The sequence below is a fragment of the Ascaphus truei genome, chromosome 2 (genome assembly GCF_040206685.1).
Source record: "Ascaphus truei isolate aAscTru1 chromosome 2, aAscTru1.hap1, whole genome shotgun sequence".
NCBI lineage: Eukaryota > Metazoa > Chordata > Amphibia > Anura > Ascaphidae > Ascaphus > Ascaphus truei.
The window spans coordinates 479504377-479519900 of NC_134484.1; the positions used below are offsets into that span (position 1 = coordinate 479504377).

The 15524-nt window shown below is 47.8% G+C and overlaps 1 protein-coding gene across 4 annotated transcripts in view; it reads right to left on the reverse strand.

Moving 5' to 3' along the window:
* The window catches only part of LOC142488408 (uncharacterized), a 44143-nt gene that overhangs the window by 14294 nt on the left and 14325 nt on the right, over nucleotides 1-15524 (reverse strand). For 3 of the 4 annotated variants that reach the window (XM_075588904.1, XM_075588903.1, XM_075588902.1), the window contains exons 2-4: nucleotides 3476-3721; nucleotides 3073-3186; nucleotides 2547-2660 (exon numbers count right to left, since the gene is read on the reverse strand). In XM_075588904.1, coding sequence (XP_075445019.1) covers nucleotides 2547-2660; nucleotides 3073-3186; nucleotides 3476-3494 — 247 coding nt within the window. In that variant the 5' untranslated portion in view covers nucleotides 3495-3721. The remainder of the gene's footprint in view (nucleotides 1-2546; nucleotides 2661-3072; nucleotides 3187-3475; nucleotides 3722-15524) is intronic. The other variant, XM_075588905.1, reaches the window with a different exon arrangement.

Genomic DNA, 15524 nt, shown 5'->3' on the forward strand with positions numbered 1-15524 from the left:
GTCCCGTCCCCCTCCTGTCCGCTGTCGTCCCGTCCCCCTCCTGTCCGCTGTCGTCCCGTCCCCCTCCTGTCCGCTGTCGTCCCGTCCCCCTCCTGTCCGCTGTCGTCCCGTCCCCCTCCTGTCCGCTGTCGTCCCGTCCCCCTCCTGTCCGCTGTCGTCCCGTCCCCCTCCTGTCCGCTGTCGTCCCGTCCCCCTCCTGTCCGCTGTCGTCCCGTCCCCCTCCTGTCCGCTGTCGTCCCGTCCCCCTCCTGTCCGCTGTCGTCCCGTCCCCCTCCTGTCCGCTGTCATCCCGTCCCCCTCCTGTCCGCTGTCGTCCCGTCCCCCTCCTGTCCGCTGTCGTCCCGTCCCCCTCCTGTCCACTGTACCCATCCCTTCCTGTCCACTGCCCCCCCTCCTGTCCACTGTCGTCCCCCTCCTGTCCACTGTCGTCCCCCACCTGTCCACTGTCGTCCCCCACCTGTCCACTGTCGTCCCCCACCTGTCCACTGTCCTCCACCTGTCCACTGTCCTCCACCTGTCCACTGTCCCCCACCTGTCCACTGTCCCCCACCTGTCCACTGTCCCGTCCCCCACCTGTCCACTGTCCACTGTCCCCTCCTGTCCACTGTCCCCTCCTGTCCACTGTCCCCTCCTGTCCACTGTCCCCTCCTGTCCACTGTCCCCTCCTGTCCACTGTCCCCTCCTGTCCACTGTCCCCTCCTGTCCACTGTCCCCTCCTGTCCACTGTCCCCTCCTGTCCACTGTCCCCTCCTGTCCACTGTCCCCTCCTGTCCACTGTCCCCTCCTGTCCACTGTCCCGTCCACTGTCCTGTCCCCTCCTGTCCACTGTCCCGTCCCCTCCTGTCCACTGTCTCCCCCCCTCCTGTCCACTGTCTCCCCCCCCTCCTGTCCCCTCCACTGTTCCCTCCTCCTGTCCACTGTCCCCCCCCTCCCCTCCTCCTGTCCACTGTCCCCCACCCTTTCCCCCCCCTCTCCCCCCGCCCCCCTTTCCTAGCGGGAAATTTAACTCACGGGCAACGCCGGGTCTCTCAGCTAGTACATATATAAAATACACCCCCAATATATATTAAAATCAGACTTATAATGGGGATGATCTCAGGTCAGGCCAGTGGCTGCAGTGGGGGGGGAGTGTGCCGATGGCTGCAGTGGGGGGGGGGGGGGCGGTGTGCCGGTCACTGCAGGGGGGAGCGAGGTGCCTGTGGCTGCAGGGGGGGGCGAGGTGCCGGTGGCTGCAGGGGGGGCGAGGTGCCGGTGGCTGCTGCAGGGGGGGGGGGGGGCGGTGTGCCAGTGGCTGCAGTGGGGGGGGGGCAGTGTGCCGGTGGCTGCAGGGGGAGGGCAGTGTGCTGGTGGCTGCAGGGGGAGGGCAGTGTGCTGGTGGCTGCAGGGGGGGGGGCAGTGTGCGGTGGCTGGCGGTGGGGACGACAGTGTGGGGGCCTGGCGGTGCTGCGGGGCAATGGCTGAAAGTGGGGGTCACAGTAGTTGTCACAGGCCCTGCCCCGCTGCAAGCACCTATCTGTCCCACGCTGGCTACTCGCGCATGCGCCGGGCCTCCCTCTCACGTTGGACGCCAGAAGCTTAGCCCAGCTGACGTCACTGGCACTATAAGCGCAGCCTAAGCCTGCATCAAGTTATAGCCTCGTTAAAGTGAAGAGAGCTACTAATGTATCTCTTCTGTCCGGTATGCTACAAAATCAGCCCTTACGCATCATGACGCCCTTACCACCTGACGCACGTTTCTCGTCTACGCTTTCTCGAAGGTGGCTCCGCACCGTCAGCGTCAGGATATTTATAGGTTAGTTGTTGCTATGACAATGGGCTCAGCATTAACCCTTATCATTGCTGGTTGATATTGAAATCGCGCTAGTCTGTAAGGCACTGACAGCACCGCAGTGTGCATGTTAGTACAGCATCAACACTGCCACTCCTTATCTTATTGTATGTGACCAATCTTATAATCATTTGTAATATTACCATTAAAGGGCTTTAAGAATACAACTTATCACACTACACTGCGAGTGCATTCAAAGGGATTTCTTTTTGTATCACTTATGCCTATTATCCCTATTGCCCCACAGTGAATACACTCACTTATCAGGCTGCAGAGGGAAACTTCCTTCCCTAACCCCTTCACCCCCTTATCCTTCCCTACCCATAGTGCTCTTTGGGTAATACCCAGCATACATCTCACCATATTTCTTTGCGTTGTCTGAAGCTTCTGAATTATATTCACATTTAGGGTCTCAGTTTCACATCCATACATGAGCACAGGCAGAATACACTGGTCAGACACGGGAAGGGTCCCTTAAATGTGTTTTTATCGCATCTATTGATGGTCAGATACACATAACTGCATTTCCATCCTTTATACGTGTCTGAGAGCCATATTGCACTTCTAACTCTGCTGCATGTGGCTTGTCCCAGAACACCCAGCAGGCCTGGGGACTTTCTATGAGAGGCAATGAACCATGAATATTCACTAAATGTGACCATGCGCCTTGTAACAAGATAACACACCTCTGTGCAGACAAAGGGGAAAAGGTACTCACCAGAGACAGGAAATTGAACAGTTTCACTCTTTATTGGGGTCAGATGTTCCTCAGTGTTCGCCTCTTCTTTCTCCGATTTAATCTCTAAACTCTCCGGTACAACCACTGGGAAACCTAGCAATAAGAAAAGGGAAATCCATCATGTAAAGCTGGGAGTGGGGGCTCTTCTTATGATATCACCGCCTCTGATATTGGTATAATATAATACCTCTTGTAAAGAAATATATTACTAGCCCTGCTGGCAGAAAATGACAGAGTTTAAGATATATAATCTTCAACAGGTAAGAAGATAATATAAGAAAACAAGATTAGTTTGAGTGTTTGACTCACATAATGACAAAATAACCAGATATTCCCTCCTTGCAGATTTCAAAGACACCAACATATCTCCTTTACTCACTTAACAAGGGTGGATCCATGCTGGCAGTGGGCAGCGCTGCTCTGGAGGTGCTGGCAGTGGGCAGTGCTGCTCTGGAGGTGACATGTTAACATCCCTTTATCTGCACAAATGTGAAAAGGTACTCACCAGAGATAGGAAATGGAACAGTTTCACTCTTTATTGGGGTCAGATGTTCCTCAGTGTTCGGTTCTTCTTTCTCCGACTTAATCTCAAACCTCTCCGGTACAACCACTGGGAAACCTGGCAACAAGAAAAGGAAAATCCATCATGTAAAGTTGGGAGTGGGGGCGCTTCTTGTGATTTCACCTCCTCTGATATTGGTATAATATAATACCTCTTGTAAAGAAATGTATTACTAGCCCTTCTGGCAAAAACATGACAAAGAGGTGAAGATATATTGTCTTCTTACCTGCTGGTGGTTCTATAAGAAAACAAGATTAGTTTGGGTGTTTGACTCACATAACTGCAAAATAACCAGATATTCCCTCCTTACAGATTTCAAAGACACCAAAATATCTCCTTTACTCACTTAACAAGGGTGGATCCATGCTGGCAGTGGGAGTGCTGCTCTGAAGGTGCTGGCAGGGGGCAGTGCTGCTCTGGAGGTGCTGTCAGTGGGCAGTGCTGCTCTGGAGGTGCTGGAAGGGGGCAGTGCTGCTCTGAAGGTGCTGGCAGTGGGCAGTGCTGCTCTGGAGGTGCTGGCAGTGGGCAGTGCTGCTCTGGAGGTGCTGACCAGAGGTTCCTTGATCTATATTTGTTGGATGTCAGAATGTGTCTGTATAAAAGAGAAAACAGAATTGGAATGATCTGTTTTATTGGACAAATATACAGCATTTAGTATGCACTTTCCAACCCAAGATTATTAACCCTAAAAGAGTCATAGAAGACAGGGGCACCAAAAAAACAAAACACACATACGGTCCATCCTCAAACAGGAACTTCATTTCATGGCTAGGAAGCAGGACCTGAGGGACCTCTATGGCAATTGAAAGGTTCTGTTACAAATAGAACTTCAGTGCCCTCCTGGAATTTAAACAGGATATCGCTGCCCTAGGCCAGAGAACCGATGCAGTGGACCATAAACTGGATGTGTTCATTAATGCCCAAAAGAAAAGAAAAACTGGAAGTACTCCAAAAACAGGTCTGTGAGATCTTGGAGAAACAGGAGGATTCCGAGAACCGGGAAAGGAGAAACAAAATCAGAATCAGAGGCATCCCCCGAGTCAATCACGGATTCAGAAGAGTTTGTTTCCAAATGGTTAAACCAAGTCCTACCTGACCAAACTGAGGAGGCCTTACAACTAGACTACCGTCACAGGGCTCTATGACCGCGCCCACAAGCCTCAGAACCTCAGAGATGTCATCCTCTGATTCCACGACTTCAAAACCAAGGAGGCCTTCACACGCGCGATGAGGGTTCCTTCCGATCTGCCTTTAGAAAATATCCCTCTAATGGTCTTCCAGAATCTATCCCCATCGACACTGGCTAGGCGCAGGAGCTTCCTGCCGATCCCGACCAAGCTGAGGGCGGGAGTAAAATACCTCTGGGCCTTCCCGTTCAGGTTAGTGGTGGTCAAAGAAGGCAATGCCATCGCTATGAGAGACCTGGACGAAGGCCCAGCTTTCTTCCGGCGACAAGGTCTTGAACTTCCAGCTGGTATAGACGTTGCAGAAAAACAATAGCACTCAGTGAGTTTATCCTGGCTAGGCCCGGTGACCAGAAACACGGCCACTAAACATGCTTAGCTGGTCAAGCCACATGGACACTGACAGCCGAACCACTCACTCCCTAGCTTTCCTCCTTTATTCAGACCATAGCCGGATCTGGGGCACTGATCCTTCGTTCGCGCCCCGGCGTGTAGCTACCTTTCAATTGCTACATGGACTGCTCTCGGGGCAGTTCCTCTCATTTGAGCACAAATAGACCTGCCCGAGTCCAGAATAATCACAGAAGGATTACGCCAAACTTGTATATGACAGGGCTTACCATCCCTCCCTTCGAGGAATTTATGGCCGCCTCTTCAACGTCTCAGGTACCTCCTTCCATCCCAGCATGAATTAAGCACCCCAAGAACAGGGCCTCACACTCTTTAAAGAATCTCAGTGTGAGGATCCCCGACGCCCGGCAGCCCCACACGTTTTTGCACGAGCGGGGCATCAGTTGGCTGAACTTCGGATCGGGTTCGCGTGTCACGCATCGTCACGTGACACCGCAGAGGTGGGCGCTGGATCACGTTGCGCGCTTCCGGTGCACGGCGCATGCACGTGACGCCCCCGAACTCCGTGGCAATTAACGATCTGCTTTTACAAGCTGCAGCTGTGCTTCAATCGCACCACCTATCACAGGCTCCCGGAGAGGCTGCGCCTCCGCTCCACCTCCCATGAGAATTGACCCAGCCCTGTATATATGCTCAGCTGAGCCACTGGCTCTTTGGCTGAGCATAGACTGTGTTACAGTGTTTACCACTCCTGTCTTGCCTCGCTCCAGTATGTGCCTTGTTTCTAATTAACCCTTTTTGTACCGACCCGGCTTGCCCCTGGACCATCTGCTTTCTGGAACTCTGACCTCGGCTGCCTCTCACCCTCCGCTCCTCTCCAGTCCGGACCACGGCATTGCACCTCGACCATCCTGCTCTCTATACTCCCAACCATGGCATTGTACGTCGACCGTCCTGCACTCTCCAAACCCGACCTTGGCAAGTATTAACAACTACTCTGACCTCTCTACCCCAGACCCGTCTAGCATGACTACTCTACACTCCAGACGTGATCCCCGTGTCTGTGGCTGGTTTGTTCATACTCCCATCTCAGTACAGGGGTCTCGTCTTGTTTGTGGTGAGCACAGCGTAACAGTATGCTCAGCCCCACAAACATAGACCCCACTGAAAGATGGGAGAGATGGTGTCATCTCATGCCACTATGTTCTCCAAACTCGAGAAATACTTACAGCAGTCTGACAGTCATATGGACTCCCTACAGAGGGATCTTCAAACCCTTTCTATGCAAGTGCAACATGCGAACATACCCTCACTCTCCATCTCTGTCTCCTGCGCCGGCTAACGATAGAGGGTGATCTGGCACACACACAACTGTTCAAAATGAATATCACCTGCCGGTGCCCACGGACCAAAGGGGATTGTCCTACAGGGTCCCCAAGGAATCATGTAGAAAAGCAAATAGTCCAGGCACACGGTCTTCCAAAAGAGAATATTTAAAACCGCATGAAAACCAACGTTTCGGCTGCTATAAGCAGTTTTTGTCAAGGTGAGTCTAATATACCCTCCCACCTACCTAACTAAGTCACCACAGGTGAGAACTGGCGCGAAAGTCAACACAAGTGTGACGTCAAAACCACGACTATGCACTGCGCATGCGCTGTACAACCCACAGTCACTATGGGACCGTCAACATGGTAAGGGTAGCTCGTCACACTATAACAGACTTCCTAGCCACTCCCCCTATGCTGCGATCACAGGCCAACCAATACTCATGTCTGAGATTGTTAGCCACTACTGGCAAATGAAGCCGACATGGAGAAATGCCAGCACTCAAGTGGAAGTCCGCGCATGCGCCGAGTAGATCCCATTGACGGGAGAGTCCCGCGCATGCGCGAAGCCCTCCACACGCGTAATAGAACAGCAAAAAAACTTAAGGCTAGAGATATACCAGAGGCCCTAAACATATCTTCAGAAAAGAGAAAGTTGGAGCCTACCGTGACCACAGCATATGCAAATGACTAAGAAAAGGCAGACAAAACCCACTGTGACAAGAAAGAAAGTAAAGAACCAAATCCCAGTACCCTAGTATCATAAATAAAGGGTAAATAACCCTAAGACCAATATACACAAAATATACTGTAACAACCAATGGTATATAAACAAGTGGTACAGTGCAACCTATAAACATGATACATAATAAAGAACTCAAAAGACAAAAACATACGACAAAGACATACACACATACAACATACAGACGAAAAAAAGACATCAACATACATAGACGAAAAAAGACATCAATAAGGCACATATTGTCTCCTAACAAGGTAATGTATGAAAATAATCATTAGACACCACTGGAGATCCATAGACACAGGTCCATCATAAAAGTGCACAATCGCCGCCTGTCAAGGAAACATTTCAGGTTTAATTGTTCGTTAAGACCACCTTCCGTATATGTCCTAAGATAAAATATCCAGAAAGCTTCCCTTATAAGGAGTGCAGTATCTCTATCCACAGCACCCTTGCGTGGGGATACCCATGACCCTTAGTGACGCTATAGGATATCTATGCTTCACACAATATTGTACCAATGCTGTGGGGTCAGTACCCTTTTTAATTACACTCTTATGCTCGATAAACCTCTGTTTTAACATTCTGGTTGTCTTGTCAACATAAAGCAATCCACACGGACATCTCAGGAAATATACCACATGTGTAGTACGACACGCGATGCTTAATTTTTAATAAGTTTGCTAGTAAAGGGATGATGAAAGGAGTCCCCTAGACACAGACTGTGGCATATAGAACAATTACAGCATCTAAAATTACCTGGTTTTCCCAGACTTAAAAAGTTCGTATTCTGGTAAAAAAAATTATCATCAGATTTAATGTGTGTCTGAGATATTCCTCCCACGTTTTTAAGCAAGCATAGGGGGTTCACGACACACTTCTGATAAAATTTGATCATGCTGCAATATATGCCAGTGTTTCATAATGGTGGAACGTAGGAATCTACTCCCCGTGTTGTAAGTAGTGGGGAATATTATCCTATCCCTTGTGTGTGATAACAGAATCATCCCGCTTAAATGCCTCCTTCAAAACGGTGGGTGCATAACCCCTAGCCAAAAAAGTTCCTGCAGATCTATAATGGCTGGGCCCAACTTTTCGGGCCTATCTGTTATCCTAGAAACACGTACTTTCTGTGAATATGGGAGTGCCTTAATAAGGGCTGGAGAGTGATAGCTATCCGTCCTCAGCATCGCATTACGATCAGTGGGTTTCCAATAGACGTCCGTGTGGATCATCCTCCGGCTAACCCCATGTCTTCCAAACCACGACTTCCCACGCCTAACCGGTACTCCAGAGACCCTGTAGAATGTCAGGGGTTCCTCAAATCAATGTTTTATCCAATTCGAGATGACGCCCTCCCAGTTCCTCACACCAATGTCTAAGGTGGCCTATATTATTTCCTTGCTCACTGGTGACGCTTTGGCCTGGGTCTCTCCCATCTGGGAGCAGAGAAGGGAGAGTCCCGTGCAGAACATTGGGCTATTTACTATAGAATTCAGGCGTGTCGACACCCCAGGTCACAAGACTACTGCTGCTTCCTCCCTCTTTCACATAACACAGGGGAATCGTCCGGTGGCCAGATATGCCTTGGAATTTCGGACAATCGCCGCAGAGACCGGATGGAACAGCGAAGTTCTTTCTTCAGACTTTTGGCAGGGGCTCTCAGAACAACTGAAGGATGAACTCGCGTGCAGGAGCGCCCAGCCGACCTGGAGGAGCTTATTGCTGTCTGCATCCGGGTGAACTAACGTTTGCAGGAAAGGTGAACCGAACGCATTCGCCATCGTCAGGTACCCACCAAATAACCGCCTATCCAGTCTCAGTTTTCAGAAGTTCTTGCTGCTGATGCCCCAGAACTCATGCAGTTGGGTGGCAACAAGCTGTCCCTTTCAGAGAAACAACGCCGTCGAGCATCAGGACTGTCTCTACTGTGGGAATCCAGGTCATCTAGCCCTTCGCTGCCCTCTCAAGTCGGAGAATGCCGACTCCCCAATGAGGTCCAGAGGAGCCTCCGTGGGAACACTCTTCAATTCCTCCATCACCAAGGAATCCCTATCTAACAGGATCTTGATCCCAATGTCTCTCCAGGGTCCGGGTTTTTCAGTCAGTACTTCTGCCTTCATCGACTCCGGGTCTGGAGGTAATTTCGTGGATCAAGACTTCGCCACGAAAAATAAGATTCCCATGGAGAGGAAGAAAGTTCCGGTGGGTTTAGAGGCCATTGATGGACGTCCTCTTCAACCGGCTTTCATCGTCCTGCAAACCATCAAGCTTTCTCTGGTGTGCGAACAGACCCACACAGAGGAGAGTTCCCTGGATGCTATCTACTCTCCGTCCGCCATGGTCATTCTGGGCCTCTCTTGGCTACAGACTCATAAGCCGCACATCAATTGGGCCAAACAGAGGCCTATTTCTTGGAACCCCACCATTCCACCGCAGATCTGCAGTATGAAGACCCCAGAGGAGGTACAGAGCATCCTACTGGACTGCTTGTAACGCTCGGCCTGCCCACAAGCCAGACGAGACCCCGGGACTGAGGTGGAAAGGGATAATACCACACACCTAACAGTAAACGGGGGCACGGCCGGAGTGTGGAAGTAGCGTAGATGGTCCGGGTAACAATAATAGAAAGAGTACCGTACTTGCCAACTCCAGCGGTGGTAGTTAAAGTCCGTAAGCCAATGCTCGTGGATTGGAGAGAGCAGCGTAGTAGAGTGTCCGTAAGCCTGGGTCGTGGAGTGGAGAGAGCAGCGAAGTAGATTGTTCGTAAGCCGTGTCCAAGGGATATAGAAGCCTGCAAGGTAAAGAGTCCAACGCCAATTCCAAGGGTACCAGAGAGCAGCATAAACGAAGTCCAAAGCCAAAGGTCAATATCCAGGGAGGTCAGCAGTATACCCAGGGACTGGAACAGGGACTGAAAGACAAAAGGGGCCAGGCAACACAGCAGACAGCACCAAGGTACAGAAGCTATGCAGAGCAAAGAGGAAATGGTGAGGGGAGACTAAATAGGGGGTTGGGACCTATCGGAGCAAGGGGAGGAACGGAGGAGTGGTCTGAGGGAAGGCCTGATAGGCCCCAGCTTCCCAAACACTTCCCTCCTATCAGGCCTTCCCTCAGACCACTCCTCCGTTCCTCCCCTTGCTCCGATAGGCCCCAGCTTCCCAAACACTTCCCTCCTATCGGGACAAGGGAAGGAACGGAGGAGCGGCCCAAGGGAGGACCTGACAGGGGGAAGGTGCCTGGGTAGCTGGGGCCTGTCACAGCAAGGGAGGGAGCGGAGGAGCAGCCCGTGGAAAAGCCTGATGGGAGAGAAGGGCCTGGGGGGCAGATCTGACGGGGAAGAGGCAGGGAAGCGCGTGGAGTGCGTGCTGCGTCATCAGGGGCAGGCGCCCAGCGCCAGTAAATGTCAGCCTGGGTCCGCGCGCCCGTAGGGGCGACGCGCGCGGCCCAGAAGTGTGGGGGCAGCGGGAGAGGGAGCCGCAAGGAGCGAGGTACGCCGCCGGGGAGCCTGGGCGACATGGAACAGAGGTAAGGAGGCACTGGAAGCGGGTATACCTGCAGCGCGGATCCTTACACTGCTAGTCTGAATTTTGGGATGTCTTCGATAAGACCAGAGAAACGCCCGCCTCACCGACACTTCGACAGCCCTATAGATCTTCTGCCGGGTGCTGTCCTCCCCAGGGGACGATTTTATCCGCTCTCCCTTCCAGAGACTAAAGCCATGTCTGAATACATTCAGGAAAACCTTCAGAGGGGCTTCATCAGGAAAACCTCTTCACCGGCTGGGGCAGGGTTCTTTTTCGTCAAAAAGAAGGATGGTACCCTTCGTCCATGCATCGATTATCGAGGCCTAAACAAAATCACTATAAAGAACTGATACCCATTGCCTCTAATATCCGAATTGTTGGACCGTCTTCAAGGAGCATCCATCTTCACAAAGTTGGACCTTCGCGGAGAATATAACCTGGTTAGGATCCGTCAAGGCGATGAGTGGAAGACGGCCTTCAACACAAGGGACGGCCATTATGAATACCTACTTATGCAATTCGGCATGTGCAATGCCCCTGCGGTCTTTAAAGACATGGTAAATGAAATATTCAGAGATCTCCTCAACAACTTTCTGATTGTTTACCTTGACGACATCTTGATTTTCTCTAAATCTATTCCCGAACACATCGAGCAAGTTAAGCAGGTACTACTATGCCTCCGTCAGAATCACTTCTATGCCAAGTTGGAGAAGTGCCACTTTCATCAAACCTCCACCACGCTTTTAGGTTACATCATTTCCAGTACCGGATTCTCCATGGATCCCTCAAAAACTAGTTCCCAGTTCCCTCAAGGGCATACAAAGGTTTCTGGGTTTTGCCAACTATTATAGGAGATTCATTCACATGAATCGATGTCAGGTCTTGGCCACCTGCAGCCATCCAGGCCTTCAACTTCTTAAAGAAAGCCTTTAGTTCTGCACCGGTCCTGATTCACCCCAATCCCAAACTCCCATTTACAGTAGAGGTGGATACTTCGGACATCCGTGAAGGCGCCATTCTGTCACAAAGAAAATCACCTTCCACCAACCTGCATCCCTGTGCGTTCTTTTAAAAAAAAATTCTTCTGCATAACAGAACTATGATGTAGGCAACAGAGAGCTACTAGCTATCAAACTCGCTTTGGAGACATTTACTGGAGGGTACAGAGAGTCCAATTACCATACTGACGGACCATAAGAATCTCATGTATCTGGATAGCGCTCAACGTCTGGGAGCTCGTCAGGGCCGCTGGTCTCTTTTATTTTTCCGATTTAATTATATCATCTAGTTCATTCCTTGTGCCAAGAACCTAAAAGCAGATGCTCTCTCCCGTCAACTCCTAGTCGAGGACAAGACCGAAGCCAAACCGGAGACCATTATTCCCTCTAAATTCATCATATCCACCAACACCTTAGACGTACTAGATGACATTCTGCTAGATCAGAGCATCATCCCGGAGGGTCTAGAGGTTCCGGACGGTTGTCTCTTCACATGCTCCTCCATTCCGCAGGAAAATTCTGGAGTGGTGTCACTCTTCCAAGTCTGCCGGGCATCCCGGTTCCAAAAGAATTTCTGACCTCATCCTATGGACATTCTGGTAGCCCAACATTCTTACAGATGTAAAGGAGTTGGTCAAGGCATGTACTACATATTCTCGGAATAAGGTTCCCCGCAGGACCCTTACTCCCACTTATCAATGGACTTCATTGTTGAGCTGCCAAGATCCAGGGGTATGAACACTATTCTCGTGGTTGTGGATCGTTTCTTTAAGCAGGCACATTTCGTGTCCAAGTTCTGGCGGGCCTTTTCGAAAAAGCTAGGCAAAGCAATGCATTTTTCAACCGGTTACCACCTCCAGACTAACGGCCAAACGGAGAGGATTAACCAGTCCCTAAAGCAGTACCTACGCTGCTTCATCGCTGAGACCCAGGATTGACCTCCTTCACTGGGCGGAATTCGCCCATAACTCGTTATGGAACGAGTCGACGGAGATCATCCCCGTTGTAAGGTTAAAACTGTCTTCTGTCTTCTGGAATTGATAAGGTTAAAAAGAATACGCTGGCCTTGCTATTTTCATGGGAGGCTATCGTAAATAGCTTCAGACCAACTGTTCAATGCCTGTCAAAATATTGTTAAAACAAGACCACAGAGGATAGGGCTGCCTTATAAGTCACCATTGTATATGTCTCTTGCTCAGCAGTTAAATGTTTTAAGCTCTACAGAAAAGGCATTATGTGAAGGATACATGTAAATTTAGATGTGTACCCATATTTGTAACAGATGACAACTGTATTTTTGTCCCTGCCTTGTGTATATAAACCTGCTTGTGAACCATTAAAATTTAGTTGTGACAATTCAACAACCAGCCTCCTTGAATTCTCACAGCTCCGAGCTCGTATGCTACGCTAATTGAAATAATTATATATCTGTTGCGTTTCAGTAGCTCCCGGGAGAAAAGGTTTTGCTTGCCCTAGAAGGACCTGATCTGTAGAGATCTAACAGTTTTGGTGACAGAAGTGGAATTTCGCACAGGAAAAAGGGTGAGTAAAGATTCTTTTTATTTGTTTCTCACCTTTTCCTCTGCGAAACTAAACAACCTAAATTTATAAGGGCAAAAGAACATAAGGTGAGAGTCCTTATTGTTTAATCGTGGGTAAGTCCCTTTAATCAAGGGTAAGTCCCCGATTTATGTAACAAAGGGTGAGAGTCCCTTTGGTTTTATCGAGGGTAAGTCTGTGATTAATGTAACAAAGGGTGAGTCCCTATTGTTTAATCAAGTGTACAGTAAGTCCCTGATAAGTAAAACGGACGGTATATGATTTCAAATAGCGTGGCAATTTAAGTTAATAATTGTTTATTAATACGTGCGCATAAAGTGTAAAGATTTCTTTCCTGTATAAACTCATTATGGGCACTAACATTTTGTCATTTAATGAACTTACACTAACCTGTCAGCCCTCGCACAAACCTCTCCCTCACTGTCAGTGGCAAAATCAGCTGTCTCTCTCTCTCGCCTGTATGTATTGTAATAAGCAGCTGCAAGTAGCCCCCACCTTTTTTCCTCCAGCTATTTTTACACAGGCATAGGAATGTACTAAAAATCGTGAATCGCAGCATGCCTCTTAGGAAAAACGAACATGCAAACTCAAATTATTTGTGCAACATTAACTGAGTATGAGTATATATTAAGTTTAAATTAATAATATTTTCCCGTCTGAATTGAAAAGTGGAAAACAAGAGTATAACTGGTATATGTTTCTTTTTCCCTCAGAATGTTTTATTTAAGTATGGATATGGTAAAAAAAGAAAAAGGTTGATTGATTGAGTAATCCATGTGTGTGTGCTTGTAAGAATCTGGGTGAATTCTATCTATGTGAAAGTGTTATTTGCATTGAATAATAAGAATAACGGTGTATTGTATGTATACAAAATGACTATTCAGAACTTGCAAATGATTCTAAAATAAGAATATAATTAATTGCTCATGATTGAAATTTAATTTTTAAAAGGTGTACACCACCACTATAATATAAACTAATTTACACTGGGCAGGGGAAAGTTTTGGGTATCTGTGGAGAAAAAGAATAAAGAAAGGATGAATTATTTTTGTAAACAGTCCAGTCACTGGAATAATAAGGATGTTTATCGTACTGGCCAGGCGATTTATTTCCTTAACCAGAATTATAATTCTTTTCCTCTAAATCTCCACAGATAAAATCAGGTGAATAAGTTATATAGAATAACAGGGGAAATATATTCTAGACACAAAGCTAACTAGAAGCTCAGCATTTTACAAATTAGTTAAAAAAAAAAAAAAAAAAAGAAGTTAATTATGATATGAAGAAAAAAAAAGGGATATCTTTATTAATTTATTCTGCAGGATCAAACCGTTTTGTTTTCCTATTTATTAAAATAGGTGAGAAAATATGTGTCTGTTATTTTTGTAAAAACTGGTTGAATGTGTGAAAGAAGCGTAAAATTCTGTTTGTTTTGTATCAGCGCTCTGTGCTCTTTTTGTGTATAATCAGTAACTAAACTATCTAAAAGTATATGTTAAAGCCTACAATTTTCTGTTTAACAAAGATCCAGTTTTAATTTTTGAATACCAGAAACATTGTCGGGCTGTGTGAAGAGCTGCATATTACAAGCTGTCCCAAATTATATTGCAGTAACCAGTAATTAACCATTTTTTTCTGTTACAAGGTTTTGGCAGGAAGCCCAGAGAGTTATTTGAGCTTGTTATATGGCTTGAAATGGAAACAGGTGTAAATTGATTAATATAGAGTTCCAATAAACAGAGGACAGTAACCCAGAATGAGCACTCTAAACACCTGGTGGGTGGGTAACGAAGTGGTTAAAACTTAAATCTTTAATATCCGTGTAAAATGGGGATTAAAATGGGGATTAAAACAAATATTAAACGCTCAGACCCTATAGTATGAACACAATGTAATGTTCTGGATCACTGATGAACTGCATAGAATCACTAAACTAGTGTCTTGCAGTGGGAACAGGTGGATAAAGTAACCACTAGTCCAATGTAATCAGCACAGAAACTCTAGTGCTGAGCCATGTATAAGTGTGCAGACCCCGAAATAGCAGTAAAGCAACGTACAAGGAAAACGGCCCCTGACCAGGTCTGCCAGTATACTAATAATAATAATAATGGCAGCATGTTCTTGTATAGTGCTGCTGGTTGTGCGCAGCGCTTTGCAGAGACATTTTGCAGGCACAGGTCCCTGCCCCGTGGAGCTTACAGTCTACGTTTTTGGTGCCTGAGGCACAGGGAGATAAAGTGACTTGCCCGGAGTCTCGGGGAGCCGACACTGGGAATTGAGCCAGGCTCCCCTGCTTCGGGCTCTCAGTGCCAGTCGGTGTCGTTGCTCACTGAGCCGCTCCCTCTCATATACTAGAGGGTTCTCTATGGAATTATTTTTCTGCAAAGTTGATCAAATATTTAATATTTTATCATTTTTAACCATCTTTTTCTCTCAAATGTGTCCCCACCTTTAAATCTGTGTCTATAGGTTTTTATGCTACAGGTTGTTCTTTCAGCAAACCAGATGCTATTTTGTGCTTTAAAGGTTTCTGTCAGAAGACTATAGCAGATTATATTTGTATTCAGTAGGGTTCTTTTGAGATTTTTTTATGAAAATTGTATACCCAAAGGTTTTAGGTTAGTTTTGCTATACATCAAGCAATTCCATTAAGGTTATGCTTTAAATGCTGTTATCCTTTATGTGATATTGTTCACATGTAATAC